This window comes from Amblyomma americanum, chromosome 1 (genome assembly GCF_052857255.1).
Source record: "Amblyomma americanum isolate KBUSLIRL-KWMA chromosome 1, ASM5285725v1, whole genome shotgun sequence".
Taxonomy (NCBI): Eukaryota; Metazoa; Arthropoda; class Arachnida; order Ixodida; family Ixodidae; genus Amblyomma; species Amblyomma americanum.
In genome coordinates this window covers 296,052,491-296,077,950 of record NC_135497.1, presented here as the reverse complement: position 1 = coordinate 296,077,950, position 25,460 = coordinate 296,052,491, and the positions used below count along the sequence as shown (strand labels likewise).

General features: G+C 42.9%; 1 protein-coding gene across 2 annotated transcripts in view; it reads right to left on the bottom strand.

Annotated features, from left to right (window-relative positions):
- The window catches only part of garz (Sec7 domain-containing protein garz), an 82,952-nt gene that overhangs the window by 32,549 nt on the left and 24,943 nt on the right, over window positions 1-25,460 (bottom strand). Inside the window, exons 14-26 of one of the 2 annotated variants that reach the window (XM_077649563.1) lie at window positions 24,171-24,294; window positions 23,664-23,789; window positions 23,485-23,567; window positions 23,343-23,406; window positions 20,311-20,583; window positions 19,173-19,349; window positions 17,564-17,688; window positions 16,172-16,307; window positions 15,719-15,834; window positions 12,209-12,368; window positions 10,035-10,293; window positions 5,189-5,385; window positions 2,431-2,656 (exon numbers count right to left, since the gene is read on the bottom strand). In XM_077649563.1, coding sequence (XP_077505689.1) covers window positions 2,431-2,656; window positions 5,189-5,385; window positions 10,035-10,293; window positions 12,209-12,368; window positions 15,719-15,834; window positions 16,172-16,307; window positions 17,564-17,688; window positions 19,173-19,349; window positions 20,311-20,583; window positions 23,343-23,406; window positions 23,485-23,567; window positions 23,664-23,789; window positions 24,171-24,294 — 2,066 coding nt within the window. The remainder of the gene's footprint in view (window positions 1-2,430; window positions 2,657-5,188; window positions 5,386-10,034; window positions 10,294-12,208; window positions 12,369-15,718; window positions 15,835-16,171; window positions 16,308-17,563; window positions 17,689-19,172; window positions 19,350-20,310; window positions 20,584-23,342; window positions 23,407-23,484; window positions 23,568-23,663; window positions 23,790-24,170; window positions 24,295-25,460) is intronic. The other variant, XM_077649564.1, reaches the window with a different exon arrangement.

The window sequence follows — 25,460 nt, the reverse complement described above, 5'->3', positions numbered from 1 at the left end:
GTCGCGTTCCGTTATTAAAGGCCAGGTGTAAACAACCTCCAAGTTTTTTTGTTTTTTTTCATAAATGTGAAGTTGGGGGTGGGGGTCAACTTAAATTCGAGTCGACTTACAGTCGTGTAAATACGGTAGCTTTTAAAAGCAACACAATGCCACACACCTGTACTGTACCTTTGCAATTTTAACAGGAAGAAATATGATAGGCTCCCTTTAAGATGAACTTGAAGGGACCATGAGAATTCGTTCGTCTTGTAACAAGTGTCCCAGAAAGGTTATGCAAATATACATTACATAATAAAAATGAATAAAATTACCTTGCAGCGAGAAAACTGCAAAGAGAGCATTTAATGCATTATGCATGAAGTGAGCTGAACAGTAAGGACATGAAACTAGCTCAAGCCACCCCAGCATCCCAGCATCGGCCGAATTTTTTTTCTCTCTCTTTTCTGCTGTGACCTCTCCTTGCTTTTTAGTGTGAAAGCATTATTAGCCTCCTACCTCCAAAATCCCACTGCCTTCGAGAGAGTCTCTAAATGAAAGGAAAGGCACATAACTGGCTCCCTGGGCCACTGGACATCTCAATCGGGCTTTCAGGTATGTCCCAGTGGGTGGTGACAGAGAGATGTGCCCATGCACGCATTGGCAAAATGTGGCACCGGAGCAATGGGCCACCGGCATTCATTGGTTTCATTAGCATTGGCATTGACAACATTGTAGACTCCATTGATTTAGAGGAAAGGAAAGGCACATAACTGACTCCTTGGGCAAGTGGACACCTCAATAGGACTTTGAGGTATGTGGCAGTGGTGTCCACCTGCAAAAACACCATGCTTTCGCACAATATTTTGTAATGCTAAACTGCCAACCAATTTTTTTTTCTGTTTTCTGTTCTCCCCCGGCTAGGCTATGAGCAGCGCTTCAATCGTGTCCAGCTGGCTTAGCCATGCAGTACAGAACCTGAAATCATGACTGTTTCTTTTTTTTTTTAACCTGTCTATCTCAGTTCTGCTACGTGGCCGTCACCCTCCACGAGCAGGTGCACCACACGTCTTTCCATCTGCCGCAAGCAACACACACAAGATGCAGACATCTGACCAGGTCCGATTTCTGAGCCCCGTAAAAGACTGCTGCGACGCAGTCTCAGGCTATGTCGATGCTGTGTCTCAACAAGACAGCTCACGAAACAGACCCAAAAGCAGTAACCTAAGCTACAATGCGAGCGGGACCCCTTCCACGCAGTCTCACGATGCCTGAAGACAAACTGCCGGTTGTGGAATGCCGACCTAACTGTAGCGTTCACGACGACACGTACTTCGCTTAACACTCACGGATCACTTTCGCCAACTTAAATTCCCGTGATGGGCTCAAATGCTGCCGCAAATCAAAGACGCGAAAATGAAACCATGGCGTAAGGTGCCCAGTGCACAGTGCGGTTGCACAGGCTGGCTTCGAGCCCGATGTTTCTATTATATTCTCTTTCCTTGTCCTCTTTGGGCCAAGGTACACAGTTTCTAGGTTCTAACTAAGGAAAATTGAGAACAATCAGAGAAGTCACCATGAAACAAGCGCACCAGCACACGCGGGCTGCAACTTCACCCCTTCCGCTATCCCGCACAGGCTGGGCCCGTCTCTAATCGCAGTGATCTAGAGGATCATTATCAGTAAGGTTCACAGCCAGTTGTCAACTACATTGTGGCACGATGCAGTGATGTGCCGCATGGTGCTGCACTTCGTTTTGCTACCTGCGATTGGCTGTCAGCACATTGATTTCATGCAAAACCTAGCATAACCAAGCCCAGGCTTCTGCCACGTGTTGCAAGTAGATTCTATGGGGAAAGAGCAAGTTTAAGTTAACTCATGTGACAAGTGAAGTGCAAGATGGAAATACCGCGAATTTAGATGAGCAAGAAATTTGTAATTTCTAATGCTTTTAGAGCCTCGAATATTTTGAATAGTGAAAGTGAAATATGAATAAAATGGAAAAAAAATAATATTCGCAAACTATTTGAAGTTCTTAATATTTGCGCACCCCCTACGTTTTTGCTTGCATATGGAGAGTGCTGCGCGAACACTCCGCAAGTACCGCTGATGGAATCATTGTGCTCCGCGGTCATTGCAAAATTTTGCCTTAACCGAGGAACATATGAAAACAGTTAGTCTTAAGCGGTTATTTTGTTTTTTTACGTCGAGTCTATGGGAAACAAGCCAGATGTTCCCACATTGTTAGTCTTATTCGTGAATTTACCTTGACCAGGTTCGTCTAAACAGGAGTCTACTGTACTTTGTAAGCAGATTGCTTCTAAAAACGTTGTAACGTAACAGGTACATTCATGAAAATACATCCCCTAAATTTCATGAAATAAATAGCTAAAACACAGATGCACACCTCTCAATTATTAGACAGACTACTGCTGCAGAGGAGATCCGCCTTACCTCCATGCAGACTAGCCTCGACAAAAACGCGTATGCACTGGATGCAGCCGTGCAGGTTGCTCGGAGTGATGTGGGCCAGGTCACGCACCAGAAAGGCCAAGCACTCGCAACACTTGGCCAAAGCAAATGGGTCATGAGGGAGTAAATCACAGGCCAGGCTGATGGAGAACTGGTTCACGGGGGCAGCGCTATGGCTGCGCTCTTCTTCGGCACCCCCACCGCTGACCTGCCACAAGACAGCAAAGCACGCAAAATGTCAGCAAGTCAGAAAAATTGGGCCTGAAGCTACCACCAATCTCAGAATTTTCAAATGTTTATTTAAACAAGCTCTCAGGCAAGCTTTGTACAAACTTCATAATGAGTGACACGTGCTTTATTACAGTTAAAAATTACCGACTTTAATCTCAATATACACAAAAACGTGCAAGCTGACGGGAACTCGTGGCATTGACAGAAAAAATGAAAAAGTTGAGGAATGTTTCCTCCATAATGTACCGTATACTGCCGCATATAAGTCAACCTTTATTTTAAAAAACTACCACGTGAAATGTGGAGGTGAACCTAATATACACAGCCAATCTATTTGCATGGTCTAAGGCAGTTTCAGTTGAGCCATGGGTAGTAAGTTCCTTTGTGACAGCACCTGGGCTCAGTGGAATACATGGAGCTCCATGTGTAAAGAAAAAAACTTAATTTGCATGCACATCTATTCCACTAGTAAATATTCCAACTATACACACCACAGTTGCCATTTACCCGGCTTGCTCGCACTGGTAGTTGCTTTCTCGGACGAGGTAAGCAGCACAAAAGCAAACTTCCATAACGTCCAAAGTGCACGTCACACCGAAATCCGAAACTACAGGACCGCTGGCAGTTCAGTTTGCAGCATAACAGGATGCACGCAACTATGGCAGGCATGGAAGGTGCACCATTTTATACCCTCTAACCTCCATCTGCCTCCAACTGCTGGCCTTGTGATTTCATCATTGTTCTGTTACTCTGAGATGTCCAATACTGTGTGCATGCCGCAATTATGTTTGCCAAAGCGCTCAGGTAAGAGTTCTTGACTGTGCAGGAAGTTGATGAAGGAGAAGTAGTAAGGAAAGAAGGAGAAGTAAGCAAGGACAAAATCGCTATGAACTACCGCATATACTACAGTAATGAACCCAGTGGCATAACGAACCCATCCCCCACTTTTGTCATTGAGAGTTTATATTTTTTAAACCGTTAGCTTCTCGTAGCGCATGTTCCTCAGTTTTCGTGCCATCTGCATGCTGCACGCCGATAGCATCACAGCGCGTTTATCTTTTGACAAGAACTCCTGCGAGGCGGGTGGCTCGCTTGGCAAACTTTCCAGAGTTCCAAGATGTTGTGCGCCCTTGACAGAAGTGCCGGAGGCGATGGCTTGCTTGGCACGCTGCTGCGCGCCTAGCTGCACCACTGTAGGCTTAGAAAGCCAGCGAAAGCTTGGGCACCGAGAAGAGCATAGTTTAAACCAGAATGCTATAAAACATCCTCAATGCTGAAATGCTAGGAAGGAAGCAGGACGTTCAGATCCCCAACCAATTTCGCTTGCTTGAGGTCGGCAGATTGGGGAGGCTTAAACATTCACATTACACACTCGCAACCGTCCTGCAAGTTTTTTTTAACTTCGCATAAAACAACACGCACCTGACCTTCAAGGCCGGCGTTCAGCATGTTCGCTTTATCTTGCCACGATTGGCTGGTGCTACTGGCTATCACGAAATCGTCGAATTGTGCAGTGATACAGCAAGCACCTTTCGAAGTGAACGACACTAAACACTGGTGACATGAATGCCTTTGACCGCGAACTTTTGTTGATGGATGGATGGACGGACAAACAGACAAACGGGCGGGCGGACGTTTGGTATGAAATTTCGTCTCTCCCAAAAAAATCTGTTGAAACTTTTTTTGCTGCGTAATGAACCCTCCCCCTAACTCTACCAAATTTTTTTTTAGTTCACCTCAGCATAAGGAGTAATATTTCTCAGTAGGCCACAATATGATAAAAAATACCTTTTAAAAATGGAACTTGCGCCAGTAAAAAATTAATCATCGAGTCAACAAGATGAAGGTCCTTTTTTACAAACAGTCAGATTCCTAATATCTGCCCTCAGCCTGCAAACTTCGTTTTCATTTTTGAATGCATGACTGGCTTTCGTTCAATACAGCCTAGTTCCACAACTCAGTAAGAGCAGGTCAAAATTGAATGACTCTCCAATTTTGTCTGCACTGATGCTTTTAAAAGTAGACCCCTCAAACACAAGAAGAAAGCTATCATGCACAAAATAAGGATTAAAAATGACCAACTGTCGAGTTAAAGGACATTAGAGTTTAATGTGCCTAGTCTAACAATGAAAAAAAAAACTCCCAGACTTTTGATTCACCTTCCCTTGGCCCAAACAGCGACAGCTGCATCACATTCCCTGCCACCCCATGAGTGCATCCACTCCAATATACACCTCGACCACATGACCACCGTGGCACATTCTCAACAGCCCCACACACAGCCATTGGGGCTGTGTGTGGGGCTGTGTATGCACCTGTACCATTTTCAGAAACCAGCAGGTGAATGTAGGTGTTTTCAGTTGTGACACAGAACGCGAATGAATGCCACATACCCCAAAAGAAGGCCCTCATACAGCTATCACTATAAGCCACTTCACGTGAATGGTTGTGCCTTGTCCTGGTAAGAGAATACGTTTCCAAGCACCCAAACTACAGCTACATAGCTCACCAATATCCAACCGCCGGCCGATGAGTCCATCGCACCCTTAGGACAATCATCTTGGCAGGAACTGGGTACACGAGCAGCATCCCCATTAGCTGACTGGTGCTGGTACAGCTCACTGTCTGACGTGTAACCACGGTCAATAGAGCCTTCCTGACGTCCATGAACTGCCCGTGACAGCTCACTGTCAGACTGGGCACCCACTGTAGAGAGATTCAAAAGGTACAGCAGCCCAGACTGAGATTTTACACCAGCAACTGTTTTGCTTCTGAACGTCATGCTTCTTGCATATAATGCGCACACTATAAAATTAATTTTCTTTCACTATTTTTACTCATTCAACGAATCATAAAATATGAGCATGCAGCAGAGCATAACATTAAAAAATATTTGACAAAAAGGGCAGTAAAGTTAAGCACACCATAGCAATAAAATCAGCAAACATTCCAACTTAAAACACACAGAACACTGAGTAAATGAATATGTAAAGCCAGTAAAAACCATGAGTTCAGATGCAAATTTCTCTAAAAAGGAAGAATATCTATTCAAGGGATAATGGTAAACACACAGTATAACCTCATTATTCCAAAGCCTGTCACAAGGAATATATTCAAATCAGGCAGGAGCCCGAACCGAGCCCGCCAAAGCATGTAACCATTATTTACATGCTACACGATGACCTAAAGTAGTCACTGATACAGGACTTTGATTTTGTGGTTTCATGGCATCAAAGGTCTTTTCTACTACAGTAAAAGCTCATTAATTCGAATTCCACGGGGCCGCCAGGCCAGTTCGAATTAACCAAAATTCGAACTAATGAAAGTGAGCAAAAATGGACGCGTTTGATGCCCGGAGGGCAAGAAAAACATTTATTTAGTAAAACAATCTGTTATCATCTTCTGCTTCTTCTCTCTGAGGGCTACCATAGTCACTCGGTCTTCTAGCGAGCGAATGAGACGCAGGGAGTCTTCTTCCCCCTCTTCAAAGCTGAAGAAAAGGCGTGCGACATTCAGCGTTCCCATAACTTCTGCCGCGGACGGACGCACGGGCTCTTGCTCCTCATCGTCGTCCTCGTCTTCTGCCTCTTCTGGGACAGATTGAGCGACAATGTCCTCATCACTTCGGGCACCGCACACTGCCGCATCGCTGTCTACTTCAAAGTAATCATCAAAACTAACGTCCTGCAGCACAGCACGCACAGCCGCAGGACAACGTGCTTGGTGGAATCCCGTGCTTTTTCGCGATTTCCACTTTGCTGGCCTTCCGTTCGTCCACCTCGCGTAAAATCGCCATTTTCTCCTTCACCGTCTTGGCGCAGTATTTCCCACGCGAACACATCTCGTGGACACAAGCTCACAGCAAGCGGCGTGCAAAACGAGGGCTAAAACACTAAAACGTCGTTTCTCGAAGCAGTCGCGGCAGGAAAGACTGGTTAGTACTTGTTCCAGCACCCTAGCGGCGCCCCTATGGTTGTGCCATCTATCGTTCTGCCGTGAAAGCTTCCAACGATGGTTTACAACAGGGGCGCGCAGTTCGAATTATGGGTGGCAGCGCCAATTTTTGAGTGAATTAACGAGCTGTTACGCGCATAGACTTCTATGCACTGCGGACCGGACCACGATGACTATTTCGAATTATCCAAAATTTTGAATTAACGAGTTGTGAATTAACGAGCTTTCACTGTAGTAGGAAAATGAACACTTTAAAGCCATCATACCTGCACTCACAAAAGCTACGGGGGCCCATGAAATAGATGAGGAGCAGCAACTTCTGTTGCAAAGCAAACCACAAACCACTGCTGTCCCTTTTGCACTTCTGTGGAGTCCGGTGAAATGCTGTCCCACCTGCTGCATTTTTGACAAGCTGTAGAACACTTTGTTCTCATGCTATGGTTTTGCCACACTATAAACTCAACAATGAGCGCATAAAATGCTAGCAGACTTCTACAAGAATTAGTGCAGCAATTCTGGCAACAGTTTTTTTTGTTCTCTGTATATTATCATCACATGAATAATACGAATATTAAATTTCAAAGTTGCTAATTCTACATACACATTTTTATGATGCCATTCGACATAGTACACAAGAGTGGTGGTCAGAAAGTTAACTCTGAGAATTCAACTTTGATATGTTTAAATCACTATACACAATTGTTCTACCAAAAATACCTAGGTGCCTAACATTGCATTTTTTATGCTCAGCACAATATATTCCTGTCAACAATTATTTCTGTCAAGAAGTCATTATATATCTACATTCAAGAAAAAAATTACTCCAATAATGTTTGAAACTAACACCACCCTCAAAAACAGCTGCATATATTTAATATATGTGGACAACATAACAACCATTATTGAACCTGATGTTAACATTACATATTGTAGACTGCATAATAGTTAGGAAGCTTGTAATGACCAGATAACCCTAAACATCAGCTCAGCATCAAAAGCCAAGAGTGTAGATTGTTGTCAAAGGCAATAAACATAAAAAAACAGAGCCTGTGTGTCACAAATAACCAACAGCCAATGCTGTTCACCTACTCCATGAAAGATGTCTAGGTCACTGAAACAAATATTTAGAGGTAACTGACCCCTATTCAGAGCATGTTGATACTATTTGTGCATCAGCAACGTGAAAACTTGGTTTCTTAAGCACAAGTTCAGAATAACATGAAACAATATAGAACTCCTCGCATTTAAAATGTTAGTTGAACCAAAAATTTTTGCCGGACCCCTTTTCCATTGCAGACAAATACAAACCAGAAGTGCAACAGAGACGTGTAGTTCATTTATTTTTTTTTAATACTGATCGACCCATTCCCGATTTATTATTATGCATGTCAACAAAATTCTCTACGCTCAAGTATAAGGGAAAGTAACAAAGGATGGCGTTTTTATATTGTGCTCATAACAAACTAGTGAAAACCAATATATGCAACATTATACGAAACCCTTTTGTCTCGCATATCCACACATCGTCATGCTCAAATCCTGTTCCATGTATTACATATCTATATATGAGAATTCTTTCTGTTTTCAAACGATAAATGGAGAGCCCTACCCAGTGCCACGTTCCAAAATGATTCCGTGAACAAGTTTGAAAGTGTAATAGAATCATTTCTGTTGACAGGGTAACTTCTTTATGTTCTGTCATCTGCTTCACCCTGCTTATTTTTTTTATATATTTCTGTTGTTACAGCTGTTGTCGTACATGCTATGCTTGTTGTTTGAACTTCATCGATGGACGATGATGTCATCATCATTTGCAAGTTCGTGTGGAGCTGCGCCTCTTGTGCAGCAGCGCTTCAGCTTAAAAAAAAAAAGAACGCTTGGCGTCGCGGCTGTCTCAGCTCTGCTCCTTTGAGGCACCCGCAAAACAGCAAGTGAACCTTGAGGTCAATCACACTTGTTTCCTTTTGCGCTGAAAATATGCTGACCCTATTAGTGCTATTCAGCATTTCATGCACTTTTAAAATTTTTCTTGTTTGGTCAGTCACCTCTTTTGAGCATTATTTTTTTGCATTATACAGTGCTAGTAGTAGTTGCACCTGAAATTACTGATCCCAGCTGCTTGTTGTATGACTAGGCTGGAAAATGTACTTCCAGTGTCAAATGAAACAAGACCGAAATAACCAATGGGAAAACCTGAACACAAGGATATTACCGTAAAAACCGGACTATAGGTCGGACCGGAATATAGGTCGACCCCCTTACTAACCAATTCTAAAAATGAAAAAGATCTGTTTTCAATGGGAAAAGTACCGAAAGACATCCTTACTTTGAAACAAATGCGACTCGAGAGGTTGCACAATGGTGACAGTATTTAATTTCATTTAAATGCTGCTTGTATGTACACCCGGCAAATTTTTTAACAATACCGCGCACCAATCGGCCCGCGTGTTTGTTTCTGGCACAGGCAAGTACGGCGCCGTAGAGCAAAGCCCTCCTCTTCATGAATCGCCACAACCAGGATGGCGAGCCTTTGAATTGCGCCCTCGTGAGTCTAGAGGCACGCGCGATCTCTGCCGCTTTCACGCGGATGCATTCGGCAGTCACAGGCAGCGATCTTGCTCGCAGCGCAACGTTTCCTTCCTATTCTCGATACACTACGGTCTGCCCACGAAATGATGTTTTCATCTGGTTGCTGCAAGTTGTAATACGCAGCTTCTGCCTCCGCCAGTACTGAATGCTCTTTACGGATACTCCAAATTCGCGCTGTGCCGCCAGGTTCCCGTGAGCTTCCTCGTACTCAATCGTGTTTTTCTTGGAGGCGACGGTAAATTGCCGTTAGCTTCCGCTTTGCATCTACTGAAACGCAAAATGGCGGCACTGCTGCTGATGGCGATGGTGATGGAGGCGGTTGACTTCAGCCACCCATTGTTGCAAGAGTTCCGTATTTTTTCCGCCAATGACCGGTATATAAGACGGGGGTCGACTTTTCACCATGGTTTTTTGAAAAAAAGTTCGACCTATATTCCGGTTTTTACGGTAGGTGCTGAAGAAAAAATACAGGCAGTGTCCATTAACACTTTCATGCACTGGTCTTAGCCCCAACGAACTGAAGAATCAAGCGCACTAGTTAGTATCCAGTGTCCCTCAATTAAAATCGTCTCATTCTGTTGCTCCCGTTTGAACTGTCTTGTTCGCATTTCATATGACACTGACAGTATCTATATATGCTATAAATAAGCAAATAAAGTAAAAAAAAGAACTAACGATTTCGGCAAGTTGTTTCGTAATTTGCTCCTAATGTACCGTGAAAATGGTTCTAAAACCAAGCCCGAGCACCAGAACAGCGTGCTGCCTGGTGCACCTTTAGCCACTTTACGCAAGCAAGTGCGCACTCTGCCCACCTGACGTAGTAGTGCTGTCGGCCACTGAAGTCATAGAGCGGTGGAAAGCTGGTGGCCGGTGAAGTGCATGAGCTGCTTGGGGCTTGAGACCCGCACCTGCACACGCCATCAGCACAAACAAGGTGGCCCAGTCTGAGGGAGCCTGCACACATGTTGCACTCGTGCGCAGCAACTCCTGCAGGGCACATGCCACCTGGCCGCACACCTGCTGGAGCGTAGCTGGCCGCAACAGCAGTAGCAGCTGCAGAGACCCCAACACCTGCAAGCACCAGGGCACCATGCAACTGTCAATCATATTATGACTTCACTATGGGCAAGCACTGGTAGAAACACCCAGTGCTCAGAGTAGGTATACTAATTTCCCCAACACCAGCTGCACTGCAACAAGGCTTCCTGCGGTGCAAAAGAGCGGAGGAGCATATAGCCCTTCCGGATACCGTTTGCTGGCAGGCACTTGAGCTTTTCTATACAACAGTACTAGCACCTGGTGTACTGAAATTTAGACTGCTTGATAAAATGGCAAACACCCCACATTTCTGGGCTCATTTAAATACAGCTCTCATTTGAAAGGTGGTGACTGCATCTAGCCGCCAGTTCTGGCCATAGAACCTCTACCCACCCACCAGCAGCAAGGTATATTGCAAAATACTGTGACTTTGAAAGATTTTTCATTTGAGTGACCTATTCTAACTATACCCAGCTCTCCAGGAACACTGGCAGCAACAGCAGAGTGCAGAAAATTGTGGTGCAAAGCTCTTCATGGTCACAGGCTCTGATTCTCTAGTGCTCCTGCTTAGCACACATCCATACAACTCTCAATACTAATTCAAACTCACAGGTAACGGTAAATCTGTTGTAACTAAGCAGAATTCGATTTAAAGAAAACCTCTTATATTGATAGAGCCAAAGCATCATTTCATAATAACAAAGCAAAAGGCTTCAATTTATTTATTTATTTATTTATTAATTACAACCTCAAAGGCCCCCCCTGAACGGGTATTACATTACATGATGATCCCATTAGGTGGCTCCACCTTTCTCAGCTGAAGAGGAGACATAGCAATTAAAACTATTTTCATTATTTTAGCATGAAGTGTAGCAAGTTTCGCATAGTTGTGTAACATTTTATGCTTATTTGAGAACTGCATTCTATTTTAGGCTAGCTGCTATACTGGTTGAGTCAGTACAATTAACACCCTTATAAATTCATACCAAGGGCAATATATAATTAAGGAGCAAGGGCATGTTTTGGATCTCAGCATGATCACAAAGGTTTGTTATGTGCAATAAAGCTAGTAGTCTTTTTTTAAGATGCCTAGTAATTTTATAAACAAAAGTTAAAATATACAATGCATATTTACATGACAACTGTTTTTACAAAAACCAATTTCAAAAACTATTACTGGCATATATAGAGAAATTAGGAGCTTTACTGCACTCTTAAATGTCTAAGGAGTCATGTGCAACAATCATTCTAATGTCACTGGTTATGAAACGTCGCAGGGATGAGTTACAGCAACTGTAAGAAATATGAAAGCTGAGAAAATCAACCTTAAAGTTTATTGAGAACTGCGTTTGCCTTGTCTATCGCCTCGTATGGTCTTCCTTTTCATCAGAGAAGTGCAGCATTGCAACCAATGGAAGCTTTACCTTATCTCTCTTCTTCATGATGATACTAAGATAGTGGTGCACTGTGGTTGAAAACCCGCAGAATTTGTGATCTGCTGGGTCCATCAGAAGCGTGATTCACTCAATTTTTAATGGCAAAGATAAAAAAAAGTTTTCTAAATTTGTGCTGCATATTTCGTTAAAATTTTCATCACATGTCAGATGACAGATGAATTTCGGAGGTCGTGGGTTTGGATCCTACCGCCGGCAGTTGGTTTTTTCTTTTGTATTAATCTCCCATTGATGAAAAACTACAAATTAAAAATAAAGACATCCCCTATGCACCTCGGTTTCAGTGGCTGTTGGCTTCCATCATATAGATGAAGACCCAAGCGCAAGAAAAAAAATGTATTGAGGACAAGAAAATTTTGACTAAATAAGCCACTCTTATTTTCCGCTGCCACATCCCCATTAACTAAAATGGTTACAACAACAGTACAATGAGCAATGAAGTATCACTATTGTTACACTGCCAAGCATTGCAGTGTAACAAGACCACTACTCACCTGAGAGGTCATCTCCTCACGACGAATCAGCCTGATGGCCAAGCGCAAGATGCCGACGACTGCACGATCAAGCAGAAACCGATAGTCGCTGGCACTTGCACCCATGACCAGGGTATACAGATGATCCCTCACAGCTGTCCAGATTGGTCCAACACGATCCCTGCAAAGCAGCACATGCAGGTCTTTAATGCAGGATGTATACCTCTTTTATGCCCTTCTTAGGAGCTCTATTTGAGGCTTTCCACAGAACCTCATGGACCCAACAGCAATGCTGGCTACCAGGTTAAACAAAGATTCCAAATCTTAATGCCTTTGCTTGTCATTTCAAAGTTGGCACCAGTCACATCTGAGATAATAAAACGAGATCTCAGTTCCCAAAGTTAAAAGGGGGACATATCAGAGTATGCTTCAAGCGCTCATTATGCTAACAAGAAATAACAGCTGAAAATAAATCATGCTTTATGCAATTTATTTTTTTTAAACTAACTAACATACCGTATTTACACGATTGTAAGTCGACTTATTTTTCAAAATTTGAAAACCCGAAGTGTGGGGTGGGGGGGAGTCGACTTAAAATCGAAACCAAAGCATTGCACCATAAATAAAGGCGAGACAAATGAAATATCAGGCATGCTACAACATCGTTGCATTTTTGCTGTGTGGCTCCGTCGCATCGCTCTTGGTGCTGGCTTTGAGCAACTGCTATGTCAACGCGCAGAACCGGCATCCCCACCCCGTGCGAGGCGGCCAATGGTGGCTGTTGATAAGCAGCAAAACGGCACCAGCCCACTCCCCACACGTGGCCGCAGATTGCGTCTGCTGATAAGCGGCGGTGGCGGTCTGATAACGCATTCGCGTTCTACTCTTAATAGGCGTACAAGTTATTTTTGTTTACTTTCAACCGCGCACTCAGCGCTCAAGGGAGCATCGATAGTTGATGGAAGGGCCGACGCTGCTCACGCAGTTTCTCTTTGGCTCTGACGCATTTGAATACTGCCGGCCGCATTTCACAAGCTTTAATGTAGTGTTTCATAATTCATCATTTGTGCTCCGGGTCCGGTAAGCGACCGGCGCTCGTTCACAGCTACATCCAAGATGGCTGTCATTCTTTACACCGAAAAAACGAACAACTGCGCGGCGGGCCGCAAGTTCGACGTTCGCAACGGGTGATACAGGCATGGCAGCTGCAGCAAGCCAAAATTTTCAGTTGTTTCACACGATGTCGTGATGTGGCTGTTTTTGAAGTGTGGGATTTCGCTGCACGACTATGTGAGAACAACGAGCTGTGGGACCGCAGCAGCGATCACGCTAGTGAAGACGATGGCGCAAATGTGGACGAGTAGTCCAGTGACTAATACATTTTCGTTTTGGGATGTGCCCACAGGCACTCCCGCACGCAGCAGCCGATAGCGCTCTGTTATTAAAGTCCAAACGTAAACGACCTCCAAGTTTTTTTGTTTTTTTTTTTTTCAGAAATGTGATGTGGAGGGGTCGACTTACATTCGAGTCACTTACAATGTGTAAATGCGGTATATGCTGAAACCCAGTTAAACAAAATTTAAAAAGAATGGCAACATATTTTCAAGTATCTGACATGCAGAATTATGCAGATTTAAGGCACGAGTGGAATCTCTGCATGCATCTGGTAATTTCCTATTACTCTGAACGAGAGGCCACCACAAATTATTGTGTCCAAGACCTCAAGAGCGTTAAACCTGGAAGCCATTTTAACTCAACACCACAACTATAGCAAAATGCAGCACAGCAAACACCCCTCAAAGGAGGCCCTGTAACCAATGCTGGTGGTCTACGGTCATGATCTGCAGTCAAATGCCTTGCACCTGCTAGCCAACTGCGATACCCTACCAGCAGGTGCAAGGATGTCACAAGGCAGTCGACCGTGACATCATGACAATAGGGTAACACCACTGGTTGTAGGACCTCCTTTGAGGTGCATTTGCCCTTCCTAATGCTCCTTCCTTCTTGAGTTGTAACTGACAATGAAGTGCACATGCATAACATGCCTGTACTTGTCACCTTATACAAAGCACACATCAATGTTCAGAGCAGCATGCCAGTGTACTAACACAAGTTGTCCAAACTTGGACACCACATGGAACACTTTCTGCTCGTGTGCACTACAAGCTATTTCCGATACCAACAAGCTGCATCACAATGGGAAGCAGAAGCAGGCAGTGTTACCACTGCTACCACAGGTCACCACTTAACAAGAATGGCATAGCGGTAAAAACGAAGTGCTGCACGACTGAAAACAACTTATTTTCTGTACAAAAGCAGCACAACCAGTAATCCTACACCCCAGATGAACCCAGGCAGCTTAGTCACACAGCACCTCTTGGACCAGCTGATAGTGCTGGGCCATAGGCTTGGTTTGGGTTGGTGCCCAAGCAGATCAGCACCAAGACAAGCCAAACCAAGAGCCAAGCCAAGAGAGGGAGAACAAAAAGAAGAAGGGAAGAAGGGGGAGCGAACGGAAACACAATTGTTGAGAGAAATAAAAAGAAGAGAAATATGAAGAAGATAAAGAAGAGCAGGAAAGAATTAGAAAGCAGAAAAGAAGAAAGGGGAGAAAATGGGGGGACATGACGGTTCTTGCCTAATGTTTTAACTAGGGGCGGCCACATTTCAATGGTGGCGAAAGGCAAAGGCGCCCATGTGCTGTGGGATGTGGGTGAATGTTAAGATCCCCAGGTGGTCCGGAGCCCTCCACTACAGCAGCTCTTTCCCTATTTCTTTCAGTCCCACCTTCCTCCCTTCCCTTGCTGTTCAGGTGTCCACCGAGATATGTGACAATTACTGCCCCATTTCCTTTCCTCAAAAACCAATTTTCCTGCAGCCTAGAGCAGCCAATTTTTTTTTATTAATTCAGGAAACTCCAATATCACCAAAGAAACACTGAAGCAGACTGTCACTTTTGCAGACTGTGCTCAGAAAGCATAAATTTGGTTTATGGAGGTTTGGTTTATGGGGGTTTAATGTCCCAAAGCGACTCAACCTATGAAGGATGCCGTAGTGAAGGGCTCTGGAAATTTCGACCATCTGGGGTTCTTTAACGTCCACTGACATCGCACAGTACACGGGCCTCTGGAATTTCACCTCCATCGAAATTAAACTGCCGTGACCGGGATCGAACCCGCGTCTTCTGGGTCAGCAGCCGAGCACTATAACCCCCGAGCCACAAGACGGCTCAGAAAGCATAAATTAACATTATTTTGTAACTACAACCTTTCAGATAACAAATATATTTAAACATCAACCGTCACAGCATATTAATAAGGTAGTGTCTTGTTAATGCATGGCATTAGCAATCTTACCATTGCATAAATTTTGAAAATAAGAAATTAAATTTGCAATAATGAAGTCCATACTAAAAAAAAGAAAAGGTTACTGTAACATTCATTAGAGGAGTGCTAGTTTCTTACCCAAAGTTGTCAGGCATAGAATTAAATCAAATTCAAATTCCTTGTGATGATTCTTGGCTATACGCACTTGTTTTGCAACACAACCTTGATCAGCAGCTCCAGAAGGAACACTGTTGAATGCTCATCATAACCACCAGACATAGATGAGTGGCTCTCTGGGCCATGGCATGTATAGATCAGAGCCTACAAGAAAAAAATGATGAGAGACAGAGAAAATGAGCAACGGGGAAATATGGACTTCATTAACACAACAGGTCTACGTAACAGAGTCCACTAGGCACAATCAAAATGGCTTACAGAGCTCCAGTCACCAAGAATCAGCTACAAATAACCCTAGCTTACAAGTACACTATGTATTGCCACAACTTCTGGTGTGAACCAGAACCAGTCTGCAAAAGTAAATAAGCCTGATCTCTGGCTTCTAATGAGTTGCGGCTATGCTCTACTCTCAACACTTATTTGAGGCAGCATACACTCTTAGCAATGAAATGTATTATATTTGCCACAAATAATTACCCACCTTGACCAGTTCCTGCAATGCATCTTCACGAAGAAATTTTGATTCAGATACCAAAAGCTCTGGTTGGCAGTTGGCTACACACGTAAGGGCTGCTTCACGAGCCCGTAGGTCCTCTGGGTTTGGCCCACGCTGGCTGCTGCAAGACAGGTAAGATGCTGCTGCTTACTCTATCACATCCCCAACAGCAACCAAGAACCAAGTATATCTCACTCTTGAAACCCCATGCTACCCGCACTTCAGCTGTTAACAAGGTTAGAAAAAAATTATTGTTTTTGTGGTTAATTTTGTTACAAAGAAGAAAAGGCTTAAATAAATATAAGACTACGTATCAAGCCCCACTACTGCCAGAAGAGCAAGCCATTTTTCCTTACATTAAATTAAAACTTTATTACAACAGACAAAAACTCATTTCTGCACAGCAAACCACAACTTATAAAACATTGTGTGCAAAAAATAACTGACCCTGCCATGGAAAATAGGGAGGAATGAAACTGTAAAAGGTCACTCATTTCATAGCATCGAAATGACAGATCCTGCATGACAAGTTGCACATCTACACAAATACCACAAGGCTGCTGCTTTAACAGGAGGAAAGGGTGGCACAGAGGCACTTTACAACTGCTGCCCCAAAGTCGTGGTTACAACCATCATTGCCACAACTTGAATTCTATACCAAGTCAAAAGATTAATGGCAAATGCATTTAGTGAGCCGCACAGTAAACCACCACCCTTTCAGTATGCACCTGCTGACTGAAGCTTATAGCATGCAGTCCAAAACCATAAATTTGTACGCATCCCTTTTTATTCACACTAACCATAAACACGCAACAAAACCAGAGGAAAGCACGCCATGCAAAGCTAAAGATGATGGCTATCCCATGGCTAATGGTTTAACCAGTTCACTGTAAGAATATAGCAGTGCTGATGTTCACAGCCAAAAAACCAAAAATTGCATACAAGATGCTGTATGTACATTCTCCTGCAATTTATTGGTCAGCATCACTATACATTTCTTATAGAAAGCCCCAGTGGTTCAGCTGCTACCGCATTTAGATGCTGAACACTAGCTGGAAAATTTCATCCCGACAGTGGTAGCCACATTTCAATGGAGGCTCAGTGCAAAAACACCCACATATTAAGATTCTGGAGCATGTTAAAGAACACAACTTGTTGAAACTTATTCACAGCACTCCACTACGGCCCATGTCATAGCCCAAGTGCAGCTTTGGCACGTAAAAATTCATTATTGTAGAGTCAATTTATCACCCTTCCTTGCAGAACAAACCTATTTATCTTGTACTATTTATCTTGTGCTGAGAGCCAGAAATTTGTTTGGGTAAACCAAGCACATCTCTTTTTTAGAATGCAGTCTCCAAGGGCAGGGAGCCTCACCTGTCCGTCAGGTACATGTAAAATGAGTTGAAGATGTTGAACTGCTGTTGACCAGGACCAGTGCTTGGGCCTTCTTCAGCCCGAACCAAAGAAACTTCTCCAGACGGGTCAACAAAGTCCTCAGCCTAATAAAAGGCAAAGTTGATAATACATGTCACCATTGCTAATAAGCTCTTCTCATAACACAGCCCAACATCTCTGAAGGTAATGTAGCATTATACAAAATTTAAAAAAAAACAAAAACATAAAAATACAAGCAAATATTACAGCTCACACTCTCAAATTAGGGAATGAAGGCCTTCTTCAAAGCTTTCCTTGAGTTCACTCTTCATGAAGGTCACTTGAACCGCAGTTTGTTAAAATACCACGAACATCATGCAAATTCACGCTTGTATCTGTCCTGTGGAGCTAGGGCCAAGTGTACAAAGTAGGATGAGCTACAATTCACAATTCAGCAATTAGAGAACTGACCAAAGCTAACCATGAGATAGAGATCTCACAATAAACAATGTACGATAAACAATGTACAGCAGTGAAATACAAATACACTTACTTATGTATGCCGTAAAATTAGATGCAAGTAGTTAAGTAGGAAAACAAGCGATTTGATTAGTTTTGAACACACAATTTCCTAAACTGAAAACTAGGGTTTGCGGTCCTAGTCGGTGGTTGAATGCCACAATGAACAGATAAAACACCATTAGTAGCCCATCCTCTTACAAACCACGTCGCATTATATACAATGCATATACATAATGCAAGAATATACGATATAATGCACAGCAGTTATATATTGCTCAGCCCACAAAAGCAGACAGTATGGCAGGTAACAACCACTTTCTTTTTATTTAGATGTGTACGAAGGAGGCATTAGCATCTTTTTGAAGGCGGATACCTATCCTCTAGAGTAATCAAGGCACAGAACATTTCATTTCCAAACAACAGGGCTAGCCCTGTTGTTTGGAGCTCAGGGCTAACAAAATGTGATGAATGACGACACAAAGTTCCGCAATTAACATGCCACCAGCCTCCTTAACGCTAATAGCATTGTTTTGCAAACAGTCAATAGCCATTCAAAACAGGCATCGAGTGCTACACAGAAATAAGTTCTCTGATGCGGTGTCAGGCTTCACACAACAGAAAGGGGGCAGTATCATGGCTTAAGCTCTCTAAACATCAGCATTTCATGAAGGTAAAATGAAGGTAGTGCCATTATGTGGCAGAACAGGATACTGCTGGAGAGGAGTTTTTGGAGTGCAGTGAGGTAGTACAACTGGTGGAAGCAGTTCCATGAACAGGGAAACGGTGGAAGTGAATGCAAACAGCAATGGGGTGATGATGGAACTGCTGTATGTAGAAGGTACCGACACACTGCAGCATGCCTGTCAACAGCAACGCAGCATATGGCAAACCAAAATAGTGCATTGGTCCTAACAAGATAAGTCAAACAAAGTAATTTGCAAATTAAATGCATAAAATTTTTTAAAAATTGTTTTATTCGATAAGAAAACAACCAAATTAAGAATGTAGCAATGCAAGCATGACAGTGTTGTCCATAATAAATATGGCAGGACCAGATGGACATTGGCAAAGTGTAGCTGTCACTTACAGTGACTAGAGCTCGCGGCAGCAGCTTGGCCTTGTACAGCTGTAGCAGGCAGTCAACAAGGTTTTTCCAGCCATCGCGCAGAATGTGGCCATGCCTCTGGGCCAGTCCAAACACCATCTTGGCAACCAGCTGAGCCTTCTGGCTGGAGCCCAGCGCTAAAGGCACGGTTTCAGGGCTCTGTGCATATCATGGTGCGCATATTCAGTAAAGCATGAAAACCAAAGCACTGCAGTGGCATCAATACTCGTGCAGCAATTCCATTCCAAAGACATTACTGTAGTTTCATCATGCCAAAGGCCACAAGACTGAAGCCCCAACATATGTGCTGGAGCTTTGCATCAGCTTAACCATCCTTTGTCACTTAACACCTGTTTTACCTTTACCATGCTCTCTCTCTAGATGATCATCTGAACTTTCCCGGTTGTTACGCCAGCTGTTGTCTCCTATTTCAAATGTCCTGGCTGAATATTCAAACAATGCATAGCTTGACCACTCATTTTACCATCACAAACTGCACTTGCCCACACGTGCAGTTCAGTTTGCACCAGCACCATTGTAGCCCTGAATTCAGCAGTCAACTGCACAAAGCTCATACTGTCCTGGTGCTGAGCTACCAAGAACAAGACCAGAAATATCGAGCTAGATCATGGCCTGCATACAGTAGACAACTTAATTTTCAAAAAGAATTAATTTTCATGTTTTTTGCAAATCACATAAACCTCGGGAATAATTTGGGAAAAAAGTGCACAAAGGAGCCCATCACCTCCGCTTCACGAAATTAAATGTTCGCAAAATATTCTGATATAGTGACTTTACCTGATTTCACGAAATATTAAGCTCGTGAGAAATAACTGATTTAGAGTACATATTAATGCTAACCTTTTAAGCAATGTTTAAAAGGCTGAAACAACTGTTCCATAGGCATTATTTCATTTGCTAGCATTTCCAAACCTATCAGGTGTAATTATGCCTTCAGAAAGGGCCGACATTTTTTCTTCATTTTTTCTTTTCATGCTACCTTATGAAATAACAAACCTGCCTTTCATGCAATGCTCAGAACAGAAATTTTGAGAGCGAAACATAAATAACCATTATCCACTCGCTTCCATAAGAGAGTGTCATGCAGGGAAGCACTTACCTCAGATGTGCTAAGCGAGGTAAACTTGCAGAGGGAGATGACGAGGTTGTCAAACACATCACTCATGGCATAGTGAGCAGCCACCATTGCACACTTGCGATATCCACCCAGAGCACGCTGCAGCACAAGTGACTCGGAAGGTGCACGATCAAGCACTGAAGCAAGTGCAGCCACTGTAGGGCCCCAGACGAGGGTAAAGAGGTCATGGTCCAGCAACCCATTGGGTGCGTGCACAAAGCGGCCTGCCTTGCTAGCACCCCGCCGCAATAGTACCTGCGCACACACAAGGCACATCCATGCTTACACAAGTACTGCACAAAGAGGAAACAAAACGCAATATTGGAAAGGTCAAAAGATGCCTTTGAGCTATTTCTTACAATGCATGGGAGACATAGAATAAGGTCAAAAGACCGCACGGCAGGCAACAATGAGACAAACAAGAACATTGCGATCATGTTTGTGGGGTGGTCAAAAGAGCCAAGGATTAAAATAAAGGCGTGCTGCCAACTTAAGTAATGTAGTGATCAGCAGAGGTACAAAACAAGACAAGTTTTAATCTGGTGATGAACTGAAGTTCTGAATACAAAGCTTTGCAAGTACCCACACAGGTGTTTCATTTTAATTCATTCTACTGCATTTTCCTCCCTATAACTCACACCTCTGCATAAGTCATGCCCCCCCTCTGGAAATGGCAGTTTTTCCCCCCCCAAAAATTGCACATAAGTCGCACCGCACTAGAAAAACATGCTGAGAATCCCTTCCTTAGAGAATGCAATGAAAATAAACAACTGCGACAGCTGCCTTGTGCAGATAATACTAGAGTTCTCGCCAGCATGCCTTGCTCCCGCAGTCAGCCTTTTTTGTTGGCTTCATTGGCCGGAGCACTCTTGAGGGTTTCCGTTAGTCCTGGATAATTTTTTTGCCTCACGCTGAACTGCCTCCCTGCTGCCCGGGTCCCATTCTCCAGCAGATACCCAATGACATGCAACTTGAATTTTGCATTGTAGCTCCTTCACCTCACAGGAGGCATCATGCTGTGCAACAACAACGCATGAGGCACATAAAGCCAAACGAATATGATGCTGAAGTCAAAACTCTCGAGAATATGGCTGGACAGGCTGTACCACACCACTGCCGCCACATTGTTTGGTTCTGGAGAGATAATGCAATTCTACAAATAAAATGAAATCTAATGATAACTTCAGTTTTTCCTCTCTTATACACAAAGTTTGTTTTCAAACAAAGTTACTCGTCACAGCAAAAAACAGTATGCGGTCGCATGTCATTTTTCACCGGATGTAAGTCGCATCATTGTGTAAGACGCATCAACGAAAAATTCAGAAAAAAAAAACGCAACTTATACACTACAAAATATAGTAAGTCATTTTAATTCGTACAACACTTAAGCCAGCCTGCTTCAAGAGCTAGAATGAGAAAAAATGAAGGAGCAGCCATTACGTTGCAAGTTTTTCATGTCTCAAGTAAGCTATACTAAACTTTCACATCACAGCCATTGTTCAGCTGTTGAAACCGAAAGAGCATGAGGGAAGAAATTCAATTATAAATTACCTAGCAGCTGTAGAAAATTGCTACATGGTGATCCATGTATACTAATGTCTTGCACATTACTACAAACAAGAAAACACAAAACCAAAATTTGTTGCCTGTACTCCTCTAAAAGCATTCAGATATGCCCAAACACCAAGAAACATGGAAAACTGGACAGCTGCTTTTACGAATAGTTTCCATGTGCATTTAGCGAGTTGACCAGGAACACACTTGGTTCTGACCAGCAACTTGCAATTAAGTTCTGTCCCAACAGCAGCATTATAACACATTGCCTAAAGATAGAAGAGGCAGCCTTAAATAGAATTCACAACCATATTTGACACCCTCTGCCATCACATATCTCCAGGCATGAACACCTGCGCTCTGCCGAACTCACACACAGCCTGCATCTACATGGCTAGGAGAGGCCTGGTGCACTATGACATTTCTCGCTACGAATCAGGGGTGCGCCTCCCATAGTGTAATATGCTGTCTCGTCCTCGCAATGCAAGTGGCTATTGCCAGCAGCTTTGAGCAGAACCATTAAACAAACACAGCACCGTCTGGGAAATGCAGAGTTTCCCATACTAGGAAAAGCATCAACCCAGTGAGATCACTAAGCACAACCTGTAATTACCCCTCTTCGAATCAAATGCTCCAAGCACAAGCCAGCCAAATCCCATACACTAAGAAATCTTCCACTGCATCAACTCAGAGGCTATTCAAGAGATAAACATAAGCAACATGTATTCCTAAGCAACGAACTCATACAGCAGAATCTCAATGACACGAATACGGCTGATACGAATTTTGGTATGATACGAATTTTAGTATGATACGAATTTTTTCATGGCTCTGTGAGGTTCATATCATTGAGATTCTACTGTAATTGTGCATGCACCTCTTGTTCTGAGCACATGCAAGCAGATGCATGCATGTGCTCAGGAACATGGGAGCACAATAAATGCACACAAGCATCTCTTATGTTTGTCCACTTCCACAGAAGTTACTTTTTACAATGCAAGTCAGCAAACGGAAACTAATTCATGTCCTCTGGTAACACCAAAATACAAGGTAGCTAGTATCTGCACAGTAGTCTGAATGCCAAACCTTGAGACGCAGAACCTCTGCTCTAGGAAAAAATCAGTAGATGTCACAGAAGCCACTCAACAAGAAGAGGCAGGGTTATCTCTTACAATCATTGCAATAACCACAGTGTGCATCAGTGCATTCTATCTGAAGGCCTCCCAGCAACTGAACAATAATGGCACTATTTCACAAAATAACAAAGCATGAACCAATTTAAGTAAAGAAATACTGAAAAAAAAAAACAAGTGAAGTCCCTTGTCTAAAGCTATGTCTCATGAAAGTCCATACTGCTCTGAACTTCTGCCCCACCTCTCACAAGAATGTCACCAATGCTACAATTTGTGGTATCGCTAGTAAGGGTACCAAAAAAGCCAGAATCCCAAAGAATCACTCACTTTCCAGAGATAGTTCTCTCTGACCAGTCCAGTCTGCTCAGCAGGCATCACTATCTCTTCATTTCTGCAAGAGATTCAGTACGAGGTTTGACTGCTGCCAGCAAAAGGTCAGTTTTCATCGAAGTGGAAAAAGCTAGCTCACTTGATTGCATTGTATATCTCTTCCAGCATGTCTTTATCAAAGTCTTTCCCACCATTCACATCTTTCAGATTCTTCTTGAAGTCCTAGGAGACAAACATGAAAACACCGGTATTTCAACATTTCTAGCAGAAGGAAAATATCCAACAGAAGTTAATGCAATCCCAGTGAGCAGTAGTTACCTCCACAGTCATTGGGATATTTTGTTTCTTCACATTATGGTTGTGCTGGTCCATGTTCAACATAATCACAGCATAGGCCAAAGTAAAGGCAGCATCACTGTTGACAAATGGCTCATTCATGCTTTTCTGAAACAAAAGTGGCACAGAGTAAAAATACAGCACATTAGCATGTAGCACAAAATAAGGAAAACAGACTAAAATAGCTCATTAGGTGCACTCTTTTGAAATTTGAAAATATGACAATTTGAGAAAACATGATATGCAAGAGTGTGAGATGACAGCCAAACGTCAACAAAATGCTGCCACTAAAACCAAAGGTCCGAAATTATTCCCATCTAACTTCAACAAAGACATTTACCTGTGTTAGTCCCATTCGAAATATGATGAAATGTATATATTTTCTGCTTTAATTTTTCATTTCTGTGCACACTAAATTTATACCAATAATGTGTGTGAAAGAAGCCAAGCAGGATAAAAATAAGCATGCAGTCAAGCAATGTTCCTCACATGCCAATGTTCTGCAAAGTGTTCCATCAGCAAGGAAATGAGTGGTGCTTCACCAGGCAGTCTGAAGGTTTCAAGGTACATTCTAAGTGCTTCATCAATTCTCGTATTTGCAAAGTTGAAGGATCTGTGGAGGCAGGAAAAACATAAGATCAGAGATGCCAGCCAGGAAGCCATAAATAAGACTACAAAAAACAGCAATCCCAAAGGTAAAGAGCAATTTTGCTCTAAAATTAAATATTAAGCATGGCTGTTTCCAATATGCCTCAAAAGACACTAAATTATGGATTCAGTCATTTCTACCAAAACCCGAAAAATGCAAACAAAATTTTAAAAAAAAACACGAGAAAAGCACAAAGACATTAGTATGTATAATGAATATTTTCACTAGGCTATGCTTTCACTAGAAAACAGGCAAAGGAAACCTGTAGCACAAGGATCTCTGCACTGAGCTTTTTACACCACAGATATTTAAATATCACACAATTCAAAATACACTGCTCATATTCACATCCTGCAGCACCAAGAGGATGAAAAGGTTTTGTATCCTTCTTTGTACCTAAATGCTATGCTTCACATTTTTCAGTTGCAAGCAAGACCAGCCAGGGTACTTTGGTGCCTCTGTAGTCAAACAGTATGCCAGAGAGAGACTACAAATATCACCCATAGCTACAAATACAGAATAGAACAAACAAACAATATCAAAATAGAGAACATCCCATGCAGCATACATAGCCTGTCTACCAAGCATCAACAGCAGACTTAGCGTGCCCAATACCGCATGTGTGCATGATACAGAGGCTTTCCATTTGGCCACAGAACCCAGCAACAGTAGCTTTAGCAGCTGTACACACCATGACTGGCTAAAAACAATGGCTATTGTAAATAAGCAGGATTTATCTACAGCTAACAGGCTTTCATCAGTGCAGCTTTCAACTACTAAAAGTGTTCCCATTATGAGTTGAGAAAAATAGGGACAGGCTTTTAAGCGCAGAAACTAAACAAGCCAATGACTTCTGTTCATAGAAAGCCTCAATGAAACATGAATGTCTTTATGCCTTTATCCACTAAAAGTATAGCCATGCAGGATGTTCAGTACATTAAAAAGTGTTCCAAGCAAGAATAGGTTGGTTTATGGGGTTTTACATCCCAAAGAGACTCAGGCTATGAGGGACAGGCACCTTAGTGGAGGGCTCCAGATAACTTTAACCACCTGGGGTTCTTTAACGTGCACTGACATTGCATAGTACATAGGCCTCTCGCGTCTTCCAGGTCAGCACCCAAGCGTCATAA